The 12,576-nt window shown below is 45.5% G+C and overlaps 1 protein-coding gene across 11 annotated transcripts in view; it reads left to right on the top strand.

The window, feature by feature from the left end:
- OSBPL9 (oxysterol binding protein like 9) overlaps positions 1–12,576 on the top strand; it is a 136,321-nt gene that overhangs the window by 45,258 nt on the left and 78,487 nt on the right. For all 11 annotated transcript variants that reach the window (XM_074221469.1, XM_074221465.1, XM_074221457.1 and 8 more), the window contains one exon: positions 7,556–7,634. In XM_074221469.1, coding sequence (XP_074077570.1) covers positions 7,556–7,634 — 79 coding nt within the window. The remainder of the gene's footprint in view (positions 1–7,555; positions 7,635–12,576) is intronic.

Genomic DNA, 12,576 nt, shown 5'->3' with positions numbered 1-12,576 from the left:
GTGTGTGTGTGTGTGTGTGTGTGTGTGCATTCACACACATTAAAGATCAGAGAGGGAAAGTGGGGATGATAGTGGAGGCATTCTGGAGAAGACAGGAGGGGCTGGAGGAAGCAGACAGGGATTTGCCTTGGCCAGAAGAGTCACTTCTTCATATGAGACAGGGATACAGGAGGACATGGAGTAGATATCGGAGTGAGAGCAGGAAGAAGATCCTGGCAGACTTGAGGAAGAATAAACAGGATGGTCAAGTCTGATGTGAGGAGCAAGCCAGGTGGTCAAAGACTGGGGCAGAAATACTTTGCAGCAGAGAAGGCCCATTTGAGATCATGGAACATAGATTTGTATTGGGTCCATCTCTGTTCAGTGTGATAGGTTGAATCTCATGACCTAAATTTCTCTTGGGGAAGTCAGCCCAGGGAAGATGAGAGGCTCTCAAGAATAAAGTTCTGAAGCTTTGAACAGAATTCATCCCATTGAGGTGGGTAGGGGAAGGGAATAAGCATTTATTCAGCCCTGACTATGTACCAGGTGTTATCTCATTTGATCCCCACAATAACCCTGGGAGTTAGATGCTGTTTCCATTTTACAGTTGATTGGGAGTTGCCCAGGGTCACAGCTCAAATGTGTCATGTTGCCCAGACCCAGCATCACCCAGATGACTAAAGTCTCCGAGTACAAAGAACTCTTCAATCAACATAAATTTCCAAAACATATTTAGAGAAAATGATTTCTTCCACTTAGAACTTGGATAAGTTCTAGGATGGCTAATTTCAAAGCCCCTACAAATGGAATCTCTACACCGACGAGTCTTTGGCACACTGGATTGTTTTAAGGTCCTGGAGATGGTGGCATGAAGAACAAAAACTTCAAGGGGATATTCGATTGCGGTCTGCAAGAATCTGGAGGTCTGTCCTGTGCTTTTGCACAGGGAATCAATAGCTCTGATTTGGCCTCAGAGGGGAGCAAAACTAGGAACAGTGGATAGAAGTGTCAGAGAAGAAAATGGAGATTTACATCAGAAAAAAACTTCCCAATAATTAGAGGTGTCTCAGGGTAAAATGGATACCTCAAGAAGGGCAGAGGCCCTTTTCATTAGAGGCTTTTAAGCAGAAGCCCTCAGGAAGAGGACTGATGACATCACAAGTGATGTCATGACTTGAGCAAGGCAGAATTGCACAAAGTTGTCAGCCTCACTCTCTCTTCCTAAGTCATTGAATTCCAGTGACAGGACAAAAATCTGGAAGACTGACGGTCCAGGATGACCCTGGCATCTCTCTGATGTCTGACCAAGCTCTAAGCATTCCATGGTACTGGCTTCATCCACCTTCATGGTTTTTAGAACAAATTGCTCTTATCTGCCTATTCCATTGGGACTCTTAGCATGCATAGGGTAGATACCCCCCCCCCCCCAACTCATTGACACGTTTGCGGCCCCTCAGTTATGTTCAACCTGATTTAGCCCACCTGTAGCAGGTGAGAGTTAAATGAAGGTGAACCTTGAAGGTGGATATACTTTGGCAAGATAAAGGAAAAATTGCTTTTTTGGGTCTAGGTTATATTAGCTGGCTGCCTAAATCTCAGTCAGAGTCTACAATTTTGTAGGACTAAAACCAGAAATAACAATAATAGTGATAATACCTAATATTTGTACAAGCACTTTAAGATTTACAAAGCATATTTCGGAATAGACAGAATAAATTTTATCCTCAAAATAAACCTGAAATAGAGGTACTGTGATTCCTATTTTACAAAGGAGAAAATGGAGGCAAAAAAATCTGAGGCTGGATTTGAATTTCTAACTCCAGGCCCTGTATTCTAACAATTGTGTTACACTTGGCTGCCTTAAACTATTATCTGATGTTGGCCTGGTGTGTTTCCTCACCTAAGGAAAGGAAGAAAAGAGTGGATATCATCGAGATTCTTAGCATGCTGGAGGAGGTCCCCCAACCACACTGATGGGGTCCAACGCAAACTGATGATGTCTGACCTCAGGCGAGGCTTTCATTGCTGCTCTCCAGCTCACCTCTTCTCTTGTCCTTCCAGTAGCTGCTGCAGAGGTTCTCTTCTCCTACCAAGTCACCTGTGGCACTCCCTCAGCCTTCCATGCCATCCTAGCCAGCAACCTCACCAGGGCCACCACCATGGATTGTTCAATCTAATGGCCTTCTCTAACGACTCAGTGATGTTGCCCACTGTTGATGGAGCGCTTCTTCCCTGTCACCACCTCCTCCTGGGGGGGGGGGGTTGGTGTTCTCTGGACTCTCTATTTGCTGCCTGTGGGAGTTTCAGGATCTTCTTAGGAGGCAGAGTCCTCCTTCCTCTGTAGCTCCAGCCCTAACCTCTCCCCAATGGTTTTGTTCCCCTCCTCTTTCCCCCCTGCCTCAGCCCTCCTCCTCCTCGCCCATCCACTCTGCTCCCAGAGCTCAGAGCTGCTCTGGACTTGTTCCTTCGCCCCACCACAGAGTGTCTGGGGAACTTGTTGCCCTTGGTAACCAATCCTGGCTTTAGTTTTTCACATTCTGGCCACCACCCTAGGGAGGGGAGTCAGGGTGAGAATAAGCCTTTGCATAGAGCTTCCCGGAGGTGCAGGAGCCGGAGCTGAGACACCTCCTGGGTAGCCCTGGGGAGTCATTTCACCTGCTGTCTGAGTGTTCTGATGGGTAAGATAAGCTGAAGAAGGGGATGGGCCACTCTGGTATTTTTGCCAAGAAAACCCAGATGGAGCTACAGAGAGTTGGACATGACTGAAAAATGACTGGACACCAACACTGCCAACCATTACCAACACTGCCAACCATTACCACATGCCTGTGCTAAGTAAGCACCTTACAAATGTGATCTCTGATCCTTAACTGCTTACTGCTCCCTGGAAGGGAGGCACTGCCAATAGTTCCATTTTACAGTTGAGGAAACTGAGGCAGACCGATGAAGTGTTGGGTCTGAGGCTGAATTTAAACTCAAGTCTTCCCGGGTCCAGGCTCAGCTCTCTCTCCATTGAGTCTTCTTTCTTGAATCATTACAATGCTCCTCTTTGGTTTCCTTTGCATCCATTCTCTCCTTCTCCAGCCTCACCTTCTACACAACTGTCCAACTGACACTCCTAGAGTATGGCTGTTACTGTGGTCACTGCTTCAGAAGCCCTTTAGCACCGAGCTGCAGACTATTTTTCTAGGTTGATCTCTCATTCTTTCCCTTTACCCACCAGAGCTGAATTTGTCTATTTTCCTTTTACCTTATATGGCCTATTCCGGCTCCTTCCTCTTTGATTCAGTATAGGCTGTCCTCCCAGCTTAAAATGTTGGCACTTGGAGCAGCTAGGTGGCGCAGTGGATAGAGTACCAGCCCTGGAGCCAGGAGTACCTGAGTTCAAATCCGGCCTCAGACACTTAATAATTACCTAGCTGTGTGGCCTTGGGCAAGCCACTTAACCCCATTGCCTTGCAAAAGCTAAAAAAAAAATTGTTGGCACTTGTTTCCACTTGGAACTCAGTCTTTAGGGTTCAGCCCAAGAGCATCTCCTACACTAGGCAGGACTATCTTGCTTCTGTCTTTGTCTCTTCATTGCCTCTCAGAGCCCTCTGACTTAGCAGTAGACATTAAACAAATGCTATTAGATTGATTCGATAAAAATTAGGAGAACTAGGGAAACCAGAAGGCTTCTCTAAAAAGAGTCCTAGATCCAGGCCTGCCAGGTAGTGATGGACCACAACCCTTGTGAAATGGCAAGACTGGACCTGCTCAGAACTGTCATATTTTAGATGAATGTAGGGCTGTCCAGTTTGGATGCTCTAGCTGCTGGGGAACAAACATTGCTGTTTGATCACAACCTCTCCTGTTGGATCCTCATCCTGGACCTTCTGAAAATCTCCAAGTTCCTCCCATTGTGTCCGGGGCTCCTCCCAGTCTTTGGGTCTTTTGTAGGTGTCTTTGCCTGAATCACAGGGTGGTGAGGATCAGCTGGTACAGCCTGGATAAAGCCCCTTGTGAATGATAAAGGTTAAGTAGTGTTCCTGACTCTTCTTTTCATTGTTGTTATTTCTGGATCACCCTCTGCATCCCTCCCACATGTGCAGTGACTCCAGGGTTCTTCTTCTGTCTTTCATGATAGCCTCCTCTGTTTCCGTGGGTTTAATTATCCTCCACATCGTTGGCACAGCATAATAGAGAGTGAGCTGACTGTAAACCGGAACTTTGCTTCAAGTTCTGTCTTTGACACATGCTGGCTAGGAGACCCTGGACAAGTTCCTTAGCCTCAGTCCTGGAGACCTTTCTCCCTAATCCAATCCATCTGCCACTCAGCAACAGACTGATTTCCCTAAAATATAGATCTGACCATTCAGTAAATCCCAGTTTCTTCCTTATGCTTCTAGGATCAGGTAGAAAATTCTTAATAACCTGGTCCCTTCAATGTTCTCAGTAATTCATTAATGCTGACCTCCTGGCTGTTCCTTGAACATGACCTTCCATCTCCTGACTGCAGACTGTTCACTGGCTGCCCTCCCTGTTTGAAACTCTCTCCTGGGTCTGGGCTTCCTTCAAGTCTTAGCTAAAATTCCTTGTTCCACAAGAAGCCTTCCCCAGTCCTTAACTTTAGTACCCTCCCAGTATATCCTGTCTCCTTATTTGTACACTGTTATTTGTTTCTGCCTCTCAATAGTAGTTAAGTCATTCATAGGTTATCATTGTACAGTGTTCTTCTAGTTCCACTTGTTTCATTTTGCCTTAGTTCAGGTAAGTCTTCCTAGGCTTTTCTTTTAAAAAAAAATCTTTTATTTATTTAAGGCAGTGGGGTTAAGTGATTTGCCTAGGGTCACACAGCTAGGCAATTATTAGTGTCTGAGGTTGGATTTGAACTCGGGTCCTCTTGGCTCCAGGGCTGGTGCTCTATCCACTGCACCACCTTTCCCAGGTTTTTCTAAAACTATCTTGTTTGTCATTCTTTTAGTATTCCATTAAAAGCATATACCACAGCTTGTTCAGGCATTCCTCATTGGTGGCTAGTCCCTCAGTTTCTAATTCTTTCCATCACAAAAGTTTTAAATATTTTTTATAGAAATAGTCCTTTCCCCCTCTTTGATCTCTTTGGGATATAGACCTAGTAGTGGTATTACTGGATCAGAGTATGCACAGCTTTAAAGCCCTTTGGACATAGTTCCAAATTGTTCTCCAGAATGATTGGATCAGTTCACAATTCTACCAATAGTGCATTATTGTCACAATTTTTCCACATTCCCTCCAACATATGTCATTTTTGTTTTCTGTCATATTAGTCAATCTGATAGGTGTCGGGAGTGGTACCTCAGAACATTTTTTCATATAACTATATATATCATTGATTTCTTCAATGAAAAATTGCCCATTTATCAGTTGGGGAATGGCTTATATTTTTATAGATTTGATAAAGTTCTCTATATATGTGAGAAATGAGGACTTCATCTAAGAAACTTGATGTAAATTTTCTTCCAGTTTCCTTTTTTCTTTTAATCTTGATTGCATTAATTTTATTTGTGCAAAAGTTTTTAATTTAGTGTAATCAAAATATCCATTTTGCTTCCTGTAAATTCTTTCTTTGGCCATAAATCTGAGAGGTAAAATTTTCCATGCTCCCCTAAATGTGTTTATGATTTCACCCTTTATGTTTAAATCATGTACTGTTTTGACCTTATCTCAGTCTGTGGTATATGATGTTGGTCCTTACCTAGTTTTTGTCAAATTGCTTTCCAGCTTTGGGTGGCTAGGTGGCGCAGTGGGTAGGCCAGTCCTAGAGTTGGGAGTACCTGAGTTCAAATGTGGCCTCAGACACTTTAATAATTACCTGTGCGGCCTTGGGCAAGCTACTTAACCTCATTTACCTTGCAAAAAAAAAAAAACAACCTAAAAAGAAAAAACAAATTTCTTTCCAACTTTCCCAACAATTTTTGTCAAATGGTGAGTCCTTGTCCCCAAAACTTGGATATTCGGATTTATCAAACACTCGATTACCATGATTCCTTTCTTCTGTGTGTGGTGTCCTTCATCTAGTCCACTGATCCACTATTCTATTTCTTAGCCAGTACCAGCTTGTTTTGATTACTACTTTGTAGTACAGGAAGCTAGGAGCTCTTAAGAAGCAAATGTGGGGAGGGGTATGTCTTAGGTACCCCGGAATGCCAGCACAAAGGCACTGAGGTAGAAAATGGAGGACAACAAGACCACCAGTTTGGTTGCACTGTGGTGGATGTGATGATGCCAACAGAGGATATTTGTGTGATCAGATATATGTTTTAAGGAAGATCCTTTGGTGACAGAGTTAAGGGTTGTAATTGGGTGAGTGGAGGGAAGAGAGATGTATAGATGGAAGCAACAAGTTTTAGCAATGAGTTGAATATAGAGGGTGAGGGTGGGTGAGGTGCCAAGGACGCCACTCAAATTTCAACCCTGAGTGACTGCAAGGATGCTGCTGCCCTTGGACAGAACTAGACCAGTTCCGAAGGGAGAGGGGGAGGGCTCTGTTTTCAGTGTGTTGAGTTGGTGGGCCAGTTGGCCATTTTCTGGGTGACTGAGGTTCAAGAGATGGTAGGGTTGGATCTTTTGCTAAATCTGAGCATTTGCTGTCATGTAGACGATGGTTAAACCAATGAGAGCTATGTTTGATGTGATGATGGAATGGAGATCCAAGACCATGAATTAAGTGACTACATTCTCTTCTTAATTCTGCCACTTCCAAGGTGCTCGGGTCTTGGAGAGCTCACAAGGCTCCTTGGACCTAATGAATGGACCTTCTCCAGCTCACTTACCTGAACTCAGGCAGTTCTTGAGATTGAGACAGTGCCCTTTAGAGAGAGGTGAAGACTATTAAAAGTGATATCCTAGTAAATGTCTTTTGATTTACATAGTAGGCAGGTTCCAGAGGGGGAGTGTCACTCTCAGGTGGGGGCAGCCAAGGGTCCCAGGCCTTTCCCTTGTGACATTGCAGTTCCCACTTCTGCCTTCCTTCCCCCTTGGCCCTCCTAGCCTGTTCTACCTTAGCTCTATCACTCTCCTTTTGCCTTCCCTCTCCCAGGGGAAAAAAAAAGCAACTAGTATTTATTTCTTTTTCCTTTTATGAAAACCAAGCTGTTGTCTGGCTGGCATGTTATCCTGCAACGAGCTGATGGGCTCTATGTGGTTTGTTTCGTAGTTTTGCTTTTGCTCACTCTATTAGCCTCACTCCCTTACTGCTTCAAGGTCCTCTCTTGGGAGCCTACCCATGGGGCCTCCTCTTGTTCCCCATCTGCCTTTCCTCAGAAGTCTCTGTTGTCTTCCAGTAAGTCACAGCTATTTTAAAAGAGAAGACCCAAGATCTCAAAGGTTTCTGTTGTCCTTACCCCTCCAGTCTTTCAAATGTCTCTTCTTTTTTCATCTGGAGAGTGGTTCTGATCCCTGAAACAAAGCCCGTGCCCGTGTCCTCTCCGCAGAGAGGATCCCGTTGGCTCCCCATCCCGTCCTTGCCGTTTAGCATTCCTGGGGTGTCGTGGCTGGGGATGTTGCTGATGTCACTGCCTGCCTTATCAGGATTTTGCTCTTTGTTTCACAGGGAGCTGTGATTGGTATAGACGATGAGGACGACAGCACCTTCACAATAACTGTTGATCAGAAAACCTTCCATTTCCAGGGTGAGCTGAAAGAAGAGATTCTTTCTTTTTATGGTCCCCTCTGCAGGGATCGTCTCGGTGGGGGTGGTGCTGGCTGGATGCCTTGAATGTTTCTGCCACGGATACCGCGTGAGCGATGAGCACGGGGCGGGGGGAGCCTGCTGGAAGAGAAGGGGCTGCTGCGGCTGCAGGGTGGGCTGGCTTCTGGACGGTGGCGGTGGCGGCGGCAGCGTACGTATGTATCTGAAAGACTGTAGCTTTAAAGGCAGCAGTGGGCGATTAAAAATGTAAAGGATAAAGTCAGTCAAGGGAGAGAAGGATGGGCTGCTGCTGTCTTGTCTCTTGGGGCCCCTGCTGAGGCGGGCTCCTTTATCCGGGAGAGGGATTGTTTTTCTGGGAGATGTCTGCAGCTCGTGTACTGTCAAACTTGAGAAGCAGTCATCTTGGAGGGGGAGCCTCCAAGGGGGTGCTTTGCTTCAAGGACTCCAAGCTTGTATTCATTTCATCTCCATTTCTGTGTCTGATCTGCCAGCCGTCATTTCTTTGCTCCTACCCTTGTCCTCTTTCCCTTCGCCAATGCCCTCTGCCCCTGCTATGTTCCGGCATTGCATGCTTTGGCTCACCGGTAGAAAGGGTAAGGTCCTGGATGATCGTTCTCATTTCATGTGGCTATGAGCATTGGGGATCAGCCCCCACGCCGCTAGCTTCAGGCTTCTGGTGGAGTGCTGCTTTGCCTGGCAGATTAGTCCCTCTCCACTTATTAACCAACCCAGTCTGGGGGTGGGGGTGGTTTGGTTAAATTATGGTTTCTGATAGAATCAGTGACCCTGAGGTTGTCTACAGGGCAGTTAGTCCAGAGTCTTGTTTTTTTATTGTGAAAATAGTGTGTTGCTTGCCTAGATGTAAGCAGTCAGATTGAATGGGAGTGTCCCAGTGTTCATTGTGTTCTGGAAAGGGAAAGCTGGGTGTTCTCCATAGGGCCCCTTCACTAGGACCCTGGACCCGAGTATAGCCTTCGGTCAGCAATCATTGAATGATAAGACCACAGTCAGCAGCCTGAGTTTTTTCTCCATCAATATTGAGCCTCATTTTTCACTCCCAATCAAATCTTTTTTGAAAGGCCCAATTTTTGATTTTTAAGAATAATTGTTGAATACATATGCTGAGCATTTCTCTACTGGAAGAACATTTCAGCTGATCCTTTCGTGGGCCTTCAGTGCAGGTGTGGATGCAGGTGAGGGCTGGCTGACTGCAGTGTGGAGTCTGCTCCTCTGCAGTTACTAAGGCAACACCCCTTTTGCAGCTCTCATCTGCTGTGCTCTGGGATTGTGACGGGAGAGCCAGACCTCTGGAGGAAAGGCCAGTTGCTGCACCTCTGGGTTTTTAGATGGCAAGCATTTCTCCTACCCCAGCCCCCTTGACTCCTTGACCCCTTTCCAAGTGATTTCTGGCTTAGAGATTTATCAGAATCTCAGAAGGCCCACCCATCAGTTTTACCAGGAAAGAGGTTGGTGTGGATAAGTTGAAGTTTTGTCCCTGATGACTGTAAGATTCCAGAGCAATGTACCCATCTGTAGCCTGGGGAGATGGGAGGGTAGGCAGGATCTCTTTCTTATTCATAACAGGCATTTTTCTCTTGAAGGTTGATGTTTGCATCCAAGTAGAAATATATATGTGCATATATATAATATATATATATTTATCTAATATGTATTTATGTGGCCAACACATTTTTCATTTTTGGTTTGTAATATAGTTTGGGATCAAAAGATCACAGCTAGAAGACCTTAGAGAGGCCATTGAGATTTTATAGATGGGGAAACTGAGCCCCAGGTTACAGAGGTAGTGTTGGGATGGCATTCAAACCCCAGCCCTTCTGATACCAGAGCTAGGTCTCTTTTCACTTTATTCCAGCTGCACCAGGTTTGTGTGTAAGTTAATGAACTTCACATTAGGAAATAGCCTATCCTTGACTCTTGAACGAGATGTAAAATAGAAACTATCCTGCTCTTTGAGGGAAAAGACCCAAACTTGAGTTTTGAATTGGAGGCCTGTGTTGGATGTGGCCTGGAGTCTTTTCATCTCTCCAGGCCTTCCTTCTGCTCCCTTGTAAAGGAAGAATAATACTAACACCAGGGCTGGAGTATCAGGAAGAGAAGGGCGTTGGAACCCTGAGCCAGGTTATTTCAAAACAAGCAGAAACTGCTGGTTGGTAAATGCCAGAATCCCTTTCAGGTTTCTGCTGGGGCCAAGCCGGGCACTCTGAGGAGGTCCTGGTCACTTTTGGCAGTTGTCCTCCTCTTCCTCCTTCTCCTCCTCTTCTGTTGGAGTGGTGGGCTGAGGGGAGTTGGGAAGAGCTTGGCTTGGATGCCCTGATGGGGTGACCAAGACCATTCCCTCCCATCTGTGTACTCAGCTAAGACTCTGAGTTGTAAAATTGTTATTGCCAGCAGGATGTGGTAGAGGGAGTTGGCTCTCTCTGCCCATGAAATCACAGGTCCAGACCAGAACATCCTGACTCCTCCTGTTCATGGTCAGTCACCCCTAAATGAGTGGTGGAAGCAGTGTGACACATGCAACTCAATTCTTCCTTTGGGGTTCCCCTCCATAAATCAGAGAGCTGGAAAAGATGGATGAGCCCAAGGGCTGACTTTTCCACTGGATCTTTTATTTGTATGCATGAATGTCATGCTCCTGGGGAGTGGCCCAAAGCATATAGTTGTGTGAAGAGGGAGGGGGAGCATTCATCCTGACAGGTAGCAGGAACACTGGGCCTTTACTGAGTGGCCTGTCCAGATGGTTGGTAGTACCTATGGGACCTTCCACGAGGACTGGTAGCCCGGAAAGACTAAAACTGAAATAACCATTCATTCTCCTGTGTAAGTGCTTCAGATTTTCAGTGTGTGGATTCCCAAGCCTAGTGTTTAACTCTCCCAGAGACTGAGGATCATAGAGACCTCAGGTCAGAGCAGGAGAGGACCTAAGAGGTGAGATGGGCAAGCTTGAGCATTTTCCACTTGAAAAAGAAATGACTCAACATTAGCATAACAGCCAAGTTGCCTTCTTTGTTCTCTGGTCTTCTGAGGTACTGTTATTCTCAAATTCAGTTTCAATAATGTCAGTGAAGCCTTAAATTGGCTTCTTGCAACCTCAAAAACCTAGTTTCATTTTTTGAATTTCTTAAAAACAGGTATACATACTTACATGTATTTACAAATCCATCTTGAAATCAGCACAAAGAAATAGAAATAAGATTTGGAACTCATTCAACAAATAGCCTGTGAATGTCTTAGGTGGTGTGTTAGGCGGAGTCTGGTTTGGGGTTTGAGTCTTGGCGCAAGCATTTCTGCAGTCCTAGGACTGTGGGATACTGTCTAGGCCACAAGCTTCTCATTATTCTGTTTGTGACTGCCACTAGGAGACCTGGAGCAGTCGTGAAAGAGTTGAAAATGAGTATAACTCCAGAGGGAATGGGGCAGCAGACACATTGAGAGTGTGAACAAAAGAGGCCACAGCGTATGAGGAACTTGGAGTTAAAAAAAAAGTCAATGGGGCATCTGTCCCAGGAAGAGAAGATAGACTAGCTGCCTGGGTAGGGGCAAGGATGTTGTCAGGAAGAACAGAGCCTCCCTCTAGTATGGGGGTGAACTGGGCCTCTGGGAACAAACTTCAAGGAAAGCGTGTGCAGGAGCACCTAGGCTTGGCGGGCTTGGCAAGCTTGGGGCTGTGAGAGATGTGAGAGACATAGCAGCAGAGACTGTGAAAATCATGTTCTCTCCCTGTGCCTCAGTTCATCCATGCGTAAAAGGGTAGTAACTATGTTTATACTCTCCACAGGGTTGTTGTGAGGAAAGGGGTTTATTAAGTGTAATGTGCTCCAACCATGTAAACTCCATTTTGAGATCCCCTCCCGATGCTTGATGTGCCTGCTCCCCTGTGCTCGGCCCAGAAAGTTGCTGCTGGCATGCTATGCCTTTACAGGGGTGTACAGAATAAATGTGGAAGAGTTTGGGGAGGGAGCACAGGCCCGGATGGAGGACCCCAGAGGGGCTTCACGTAGAAGGAGCCCATTAAGCAGAGTTCTGTGGGATGCCTGAAAGGCAGAGGTGAGGGAAGACTGCCCTTCAGGCAGGGGGACAGCCAATCTGAAGGGGTGGAGGGGAGAGATAGAGTCCCATGGAGGAGAAATAACAAGACCAGGGGGTAAGAGGAGAGGAATGGATTGGGGACTGACTTCTGGGCTTCAGTCAAGACTGAAATCCTCAGAACGTTTGATCCCTGGAAAGTTTCCTTAATGGAGAACTGTCTCAACTAGACCTCATAACCTGGGGAAGAATGCAAAGGCTGCTTTGTTTTGATAAAGGTTTTCTCTTCCAGCATTTAGGGAATAAGATCTCTTTTAAAGTATAGATTTCCAAAAGCATTTTTAGGCACTTTTAACATTTGACCTAAAGTAGCAGAAATCCCATCTCTTGTTTCATATCCTTATAAGGCTCTGTTGGCAGTTCTTGGTTGCCGCCTCTATTCCAATCTTGTTATGGAAAGGGTAGAAGATTTTTTAAAATCAAGTGCTTGGATTTACAGCTCTTTAATATTCCGTTTGCCCTAAATGCAAGGCTTTTAACAACTGTCCTGTTTTTATCCTTCCTTTTGCTGCCCAACTTTGCAAATGAATTCTGGAGACCTGTTGTCTCTGTTTTCTGATCCATACACATGTACTTACTTTCTCTTTTCTTCCCCTTCCCTCCTTATCTTCTCTCCTCATTCTCCTTGGTCTCTCTTTGGCATTTGAAATTGTTGGCTATCTTGTCCATCTTAGAATGTTTCTCCCTTGACTTCTGCATCATATAATGTTTTTACTCCTGTTTCCTCTCCTCATATGCCTCTTCTGTTGGTTTGTTTATAAACTGGAATGTGCTGCATTCCTGTCCCTAAGTCATGCCTATTAACCATTCATGTTTAG

The sequence above is a fragment of the Macrotis lagotis genome, chromosome 2, assembly GCF_037893015.1.
Source record: "Macrotis lagotis isolate mMagLag1 chromosome 2, bilby.v1.9.chrom.fasta, whole genome shotgun sequence".
NCBI classification, from domain to species: domain Eukaryota; kingdom Metazoa; phylum Chordata; class Mammalia; order Peramelemorphia; family Peramelidae; genus Macrotis; species Macrotis lagotis.
The sequence above is the reverse complement of the archived record's forward strand: the minus strand, read 5'-3'. Positions and strand labels throughout refer to the sequence as shown.